Here is a 7,547-nt window from a genome sequence, read left to right on the forward strand (position 1 = left end):
AATACGAGAACTTCCTTGCCTCATTTTTGCTCACGCTTACTCATAGTAGAAGGATTGGATATTTTACCATTCCACAGCTCATATCCTGAGTTTGATTGACCCTGGGTCATGAGTTTCCTGTCTTAGGAATTTGCCCAGACCTCTTGTTATTACAGAGCAGAGATGAAAGAGCATAAGGAACGTGCCAACTCCTTCAATCTCCAGTGACCAGCTCCAGTAACTTTGCAGGTTTCTCCCAGGTGACACTCTCCCTCCCCTCCTGCCTACTTCTCAGGTACGTCTAACCACAGGGACATAGAAGAAAGTTTCCCATGTTCTTTTCTATAGCTTTATAGTATCAATATTACATTATGGGAAAGGGGGCAATAATAGTTTTCACCAGTAAAAGTGCCATGCTTTTATAACTGCTATATCTTAAGAGTATTTTTTTTAAGCAATTGGGGTTAAGTAACTTGCTCAAGGATACACGGCCAGTTATTATTTCTGGGTGTGGTGCTGAGTATCTGAGCCCGGATTTGATCCAGGTCATCCCGACACTGGAGCCGATGCTCTTACTCGCTGAGCCACCTGGCCGCCCCTAAGCAATTGGGGTTAAGTAACTTGCTCAAGGTTACATGGCCAGGTGTTTCTGGGTGGGTGCTAAGTGTCTGAGCCCCGGATTCGATCTCCAGGTGTTCTCAACACTGGAGCCAGTGCTCTTACTCGCTGTGCTACCTGGCCGCCCCAATCTTAAGAGCATTTTTAAACCTTTGGTCTTTAACTTTTTAGGTGACAAATCCCAGTAGTGAAGAGAATAAGCAAAGCACATCTCTTCCCTGTCTGCTGTCATGGATAACACCAATTACACCTTCCACCCAGCTGTCATCCTTTTGAAGGCCATCCCAGGCTTGGAGAAAATACAATTTTGGATCTCCATCCCCTTCTCCACCATGTATGTGGTGGCACTTGGAGGTAACTCCTTGCTGCTTATACTTATCTGGATGGAGCACAGTCTCCATGAACCCATGTACCTCTTCCTGGCCATGCTGGCTATGACAGACATCTTGCTCTCCAACACCATCATGCCCAGGATGCTGGCTCTCTTCTGGTTCAAGGTTGAGTCCGTTTCTTTCCAGGCCTGCATCACCCAGATGTTTTTTGTCATTTTCATCTTTGTGATGGAGTCCACGGTTCTTTTGGCCATGGCATTTGACCGCTATGTGGCCATTTGCTTCCCATTGAGATATACCATGATCCTGACCCCCTCTGTGATTGGGAAAATAGCAGGATTTTCTGTGGCCAGGGGCCTGGTCATCACCTTGCCTTTTGTCTTTTTAGTTGAGCGATTGCCATTCTGTGGAAACAACATCATTTTTGATACTTATTGTGAACTAACTAAGATTTCCAGGCTGGCCTGTGCCGATATAACTGCCAATAATATTTATACTCTGGTCATGTCCTTCTTGTCTACAGGCTTAGATGTCTTGCTCATTTCCATCTCCTATGTGTTTATTCTTCGAGCTGTCTTCCGACTCCCTTCCCAGGATGCCCAATTGAAGGCTCTGGGCACTTGTACTTCACATGTATGTGTCATCCTCATGTTCTACCTGCCAGCCTACCTGACAGTACTAGTTAGTCATCTTGATTGTGGGGCCCTACTGGCCAATCTTTATGTGGTTTTGCCCCCTGCATTGAACCCCATTATATATGGTGTCAGGACTAAACAGATCCGAAGTTTTGTCACATCAAGGCTCTCCCAGTTGGGCTTGTGGTGTGGTGGGGAAGTTGTTCAGGAAGAATAGGCAAATTAAGATATTCTGTGTGTTGCTCTGGGCTAGAGGTGCTAAAAAGTTACCTCCAATTTTTGTGATGATTGTAGCATCAAGTTATTCCTTTCATATGTGCAATTGGTCTTATAGATTATACCTGGACCCAATTAGTACTATTCATTATAAAGAGGGAAGTTTTCATAGAAGAGAAGAAACCCTAGCAAAAGATGCTCAGAAACCTCCAAGAGCTTCCCTTTGCATAAATAACGTCTGTAGCATTCGATATCTTCCATGATTTGGGCCCCAAGTTCCTCTTCAATCTGGCATTATATTCTTCTTCTAGTAATTTAGATAAATATAGTGAAAGGATTCACTTGTTTTTCCATAAGTATGTACTAATGATCTGTTTTTTTTATTTGTTCACACTTTTCTCTTTTTACTAGAATGCCCTTCCTCCTTTTGTAAACCTTTGCAATTCCACCCACCTTTCAAAACCCAGATCAAGCATCACCTCCTCCATGATGCTTTCCAGGATCCTTTGAGTTCACAGTCATCTTTCCCTTCTCAAAACTATCGCAACCCTTTGTACATCCCTCATGCACATATACAACTCATTTGAATTTGTTTTCATATGTCAGCTACTAGATGGTATATGAACTCCGTAAGACCAAAACATGTCTCAATTTTTCTTGCATTCTCTGCTTTGCTCAACTTGGTATCTGAAGGATATTAACACATTAAGTAAATAAATAAGTGGATACATGAATGAGCAGACTCCTGGGACTAGAAATCCCAGCAATTTTGCAGGGATGTACCTAATTCTGGGTAGTAAGTGGCACAGTTTCCCATCAATCCAAAACTGGGTAGAGGCAGCGAAGATATTCCTCTCTCTTTCCACCATCACTAGAATTCAGCTACTTTAGAAGAAATCTGTTTTCTATAAATACATGTTTGTAGGTCTTCATAATTTTTTTACATTTCCCTGATTTGTTTATTTAAGCTAAAACCTTCTCTTGAATAAACCAAGAACAAAAGAGATTAATTACCTACTACTCTATTAAGATATCTGAGGAGATCAGAACTCTGGTTTGGCCAGTTGCTAACCAGGAGTTGTCATGCATGCTGAGGAATTAAGGAAGGACAAGTGACTTAGGGGCAGAAAAAAGGGGAAAGTTCAGGAGATGAAGAGCTGAACACTTTTCACAGCTCTGGAGTTGAGGATCTGGGTTAAATCTGTCCTCTGATCCTTACTACCTGTGTGACCTTGAATAAGTTACTTTATCTCCGTGGGCCTCAGTTTCCTCAACTTTAAAATGAGGGGGTTGAACTAGATGCTCTCTGATGTCCCTTCCAGCTCTAGACCTCTGATAGGAAATATTTGACAATTTAAAAACCTCTAAGGATGCCTCTGCTTGGTCTTCATTGAATTATGAATGAATAAAACTATATAATGATAATAATAATATAAATATTATTTGTAGGATGCTGACAAAATGCTTTACAAATATCATATCCTTTTATCTTCATAGCTTTGTGAGGTAGGAGAATCAGAGAGAGAGAAAGGGAAGGACAGGGTGAGAGCGACTAAGCAAGAGAGAGAAACAGGCAATGACACACAGAGACAGATAGAAAGAGGTAGAGATACAGGGAGAGACTGAGAAACACAGAGAGGCAGAAACAGATTGAGATCTGACAAGTAATTTTGTGTTCTTTCCAGTACCTTCCAGGTGTGAAATATGAGAAAAAAAATGAAGACGAGCAAATGCTTAGCAGCTGGAGTATATCTCAGTTGGGATTCATGTGTCTTTATCATTGGCTTGAATGAAAGCATACACACAATTTAATCTAGTGCAATTAAATCCATTTTCATCCTATTCTATAGCATTTATTAAAAACTTTTCAAATACATAAAGAGATCTATCATTGATACACCTATTTAGCATTTTCTAGGATACTTAATGCCTTCTTCCCTAACCCCAACCTCCTACCTGTTTCTTTAATCTTCATAATCTTTATATGCTGCATTTTACAGTCTCCTCAGCATTTTGTTAACCTTCCTACAAAAGCCTTAAGGTTTGTCCTTAGACTTTCTAAGAAAAGGCACTCAGAACTTAACATAGAACTCTTGATTGAGTATGGCCAGTGCAGAGGGCAGCCTGCCTTTTCCTTCTTCTTTCTTCACCCTATTCTCTATTAATACAGTTTAGGATATCATTGCTTATTTACATGCCATGAAATACTTTTGATGCACATTGAATTTGTGGTCTATTAAAAAAAACGTAAGGTCTTTTTCAAATCTAGCTAAATCTCTTATTCTGTACTTCTATAATTGAATTTCTGAAACCATACTTCCCTAGACACCATTCCTTCATATTTGTTGTCACTGCCTGTTATGATATATACTCCTTGAAGGCAGAGACCATATTTCTTTTAGTTTTGTGTTTTAAGCATATACAAATCACTTAATAAATGCTTTTTAATTCATTGATACATTCACTAATGTAAGACTTTTGCATTTGTTCTTTCACATTGCATCACATTAGATTCAGTTCATTATTCTACTCTTGGGATCTTTTAGATCCTAATTCTATCATCTGATATGTTGACTAACTGTTAAGTCATGAATACATATAGTAATAATCTCCCCCAAACAAGCTGTAAAATAGTAAAATGGGCTGTCATGTGAAACCGAGTTCTTCATCGCTAGAAAGCTTCCAGCAGTGGTCAGAATGACATTTTTAAAAGGGGAATCATTCCTGGTTCTCTTCTAAAGAGGAAATCCTGATTAACTGTTTTGAACTATGATTCCTTTTTAACATTGATGCAACAGAATTAGCATACCATGTTAGAGGCTATGACTGCCAATCTCATCTGTTCCCAAGGGACTTACTCAGCTGATGGAAGACATTGAGGACAATCCCTCATAAAGAAGGAAAGTGCTAAAAATTATGACTTCACTTCTAGCTTGAAGCAGAAGGTGGCTAGTGAAATTTCATCCCCTTTGGAAATATTAGGGTGAGATATAAATGCCAGATACACTGAGACTCATTGTCACTTATAAAACTATCAAGACGATTCCCTTGGCTACTCTTATGGTAAGTGAAATGGTTGTCTGAAGAGAGGAGAGACAGACTGGAACTCTGGATGGAGAAAGATAAGTCTTTGGCAAATAAAAAGAGAATAGAAAAATAATGTAAAGTCTGATGAGGAGAGGGTACTGGTAGTAGGAATGAGCATATGTTGTCAAAGATTACAATATAAGTAAAACAGTAGAAAAATAACATTTCATAAGGGAAAGAACCTAATTTAACTAGAGAAATACCAATGGGTCTGTGGTGACACTAAAGGTACTAGAGAGACACTAAAGGAATGGAAAGTTAATGAGGAATTTAGGGACAGATTGATGGGATGAGAAGATAATAAGTAAATAAGTATTAGTACATATTTTGTGAATGTGAAGGGAATAATATAGAGTAAGAAATTAAAAAAAGAAAATATAATAGACTGCTATGGATGGGGAGGGCATAAATGAAATGGAGGAGACAGATGGTAGCAGTGAGAGTGATAGAGGTGAAGAAATAAAAAAAAGTAGGAGACAGTGATGAGGTTGGGGAGATACAAAGAATATTGAGAATCCAGTAATGGAGAGAAGCAAAAATACTGGGGATAAGGGAAAATTGTGAAAATGAGGATAGAGGAAGTATGTAGATCCAGTAATGGGGAGATAGGATACCATGATGGTCCTGGGTTAGAGGAGAAGTAATATTGAGAGACAGGAAGACAAGAAGACAATAATATAGACACTGGACTCATTTTATTGATAATAAATTGATCAATAACAATATCCTGAATATCAGCTAAGCACCAGTTACTGTGCCCTTTGGTTTGAGGAAGAAAGAATAGGAGTAATTTAAGACACAGATCAAGGTTCCCAAAACTTACAGTCTAACTGATAAATAAGTTCTAACCATGTAGAAAGACAAACAGTGCTTTAATAGGTAGATATGTGGTCTCATCCAGATGTACATTTCCTCCTTTGTGCAGAGTACACATTCCATTTGGTTCTTCCTTATGTCCTTCCATAAAGCTTCCCTTGAAGAACCACTTAACATAGAGGAGTGTTTCCTTTAGGTCTTTGAGTGTCCATCTATTTTCTTTCTCTGTCATCGATATCTGGTCCACATCAGGTTTCAGATACTTCTGAATGACTTTCTGAGACATTATATGTCTGATTCCTAGAAAGTAGAAAGGATGGTTAGGGCTGTTTTAGTGCACTACAACAGCAAGCTAGTGTGACCCAAAGTGTGTCTATACCACTCTAAGTACTTCTCAGCAATAGACGGTAGTGGTTCATCTTTGATTTTTCTACCTTATTTTTCTGACCTTCCATTAGAAATTGTAACAGGTTAATGGGAAAGATGGTATAATAGCAACCCCAGGTGGAGGCTATGGTTGTGCAGTAATTGTGTCAAGCCACAGGCTAGAACCTTTATAAGGTCAGGGAGAAGGATGCTCCAAACCAATGAAAGAAAGGAGGGCATGAGAGCAAGTTGGAAATAGTTCTGAGATAGCCCCTTTGAACATTTCTATAGCACTTGGAATTTTAAAAGGAGGCACCATCACAACAACCCTGTGAGGAAAGAAATGCATTACCATTTTGTTCAGATGAGTAAAATGATGAGACTGAAGAACTGACTTGGTCCTTTAAACCTAGATCCTCTCAGAGTAGTTACTCTTCCAGTACATTAGTAAGTCAGCAAACAAGCATTTATTAAGCACTTACCGTATGCCAGTGTAAGGGTTATGGGATTTAAAGATCTTCCATGCCCCATTGGACTTGCTGACGTAGCAGGAAGGGGCAGAGCAAGAGGAAGTGGAAGCCAAGCTGGAGTTCCTGCGGTGGCTGGCGGTGGTGGCGACAGCGGCAGCAGCAGCAGAGGCAGTGTCAGCGCAGAGCCCTTTTTGAGTTAGCCAGAATTTCTGCTAGGGACTCCTGCTGAGGACTGCCAGGGGCTGGAGCTGCTGGGAGCGCGCTTCCCGGACGCTGGGTGGTTGCTGTGAGTGGGGAGAGGAGGACCTTTGCCTGAGGTAGCCTGTTCTGTTTTAAAAGCTTGAGAATGTGGGTGCTTTCTACTTTATCTACCTGTGCCAATGTCATAACTACTCTGATGGCTTTCACTTTCTGGTTTTGGGACTCAGTCTTTTGGTATCTTAATAAATTTTCTAGTTTATTCCCCCATATGGCAAGCATGATGTATTTTGTGATGATTATATCAGCATATCTGTAATCTCCATAGGCATTGTGAATATGGCATTGCTGATTGTAATGTAATACCAAAAGAAGGCAACTTCCCAGGTTCAAAATACCAGCATAGGTGCTCTCTATTTTATTTAGTGACAAACCAGAACAGAGAAGATCAAAACATGACATCATTCAAAATACAGCATTTACTAAGTGTGATTAAATAATCTCCAAGTACTACCCCACCCCAGGACCTTCCAATCATTCAATCAATTACAAAGTCTCTGTTCTAAATACTTCTCCACCCCTAGGCTATACCTTAATTAAGTCCACCACAAAGCCCCTTTTCTCAAATGGAGATTAGTTTCCAAACATAAGGTAAAATACATTCATTTGCTCAACCATAGAACACAAAAAGGTCAAAAGTTCCCCACCCCTGGATCACAATTGAATCTACCCCAGAGTTACATCAAGTTTAAACACAGCACTTAATACCCAAATGGAGGTCTTTTCTTCATCTTGACACGAGGCAAGTTCTCAGCAATCTTAGTTCCTGG

The 7,547-nt window shown here is 39.9% G+C and overlaps 1 protein-coding gene across 1 annotated transcript; it reads left to right on the plus strand.

The window, feature by feature from the left end:
• The first annotated feature begins 827 nt into the window (after window positions 1-827).
• On the plus strand, window positions 828-1,781 carry LOC138177759 (olfactory receptor 52B2-like). The gene has a single exon (XM_069108965.1). It carries the CDS (start codon window positions 828-830, stop codon window positions 1,779-1,781), a length of 954 nt encoding a protein of 317 aa, XP_068965066.1.
• The last annotated feature ends 5,766 nt before the right edge of the window (window positions 1,782-7,547 follow it).

This window comes from Petaurus breviceps, unplaced genomic scaffold (assembly GCF_028583685.1).
Source record: "Petaurus breviceps papuanus isolate PSGF00001 unplaced genomic scaffold, PetGlider_PUasm1.0 90444, whole genome shotgun sequence".
Taxonomy (NCBI): domain Eukaryota; kingdom Metazoa; phylum Chordata; class Mammalia; order Diprotodontia; family Petauridae; genus Petaurus; species Petaurus breviceps.

What these genes read in the sequence shown, in the direction of transcription:
- LOC138177759 (XM_069108965.1), top strand. Translation starts at nt 828, where the DNA reads ATGGATAACACCAATTACACCTTCCACCCAGCTGTCATCCTTTTGAAG.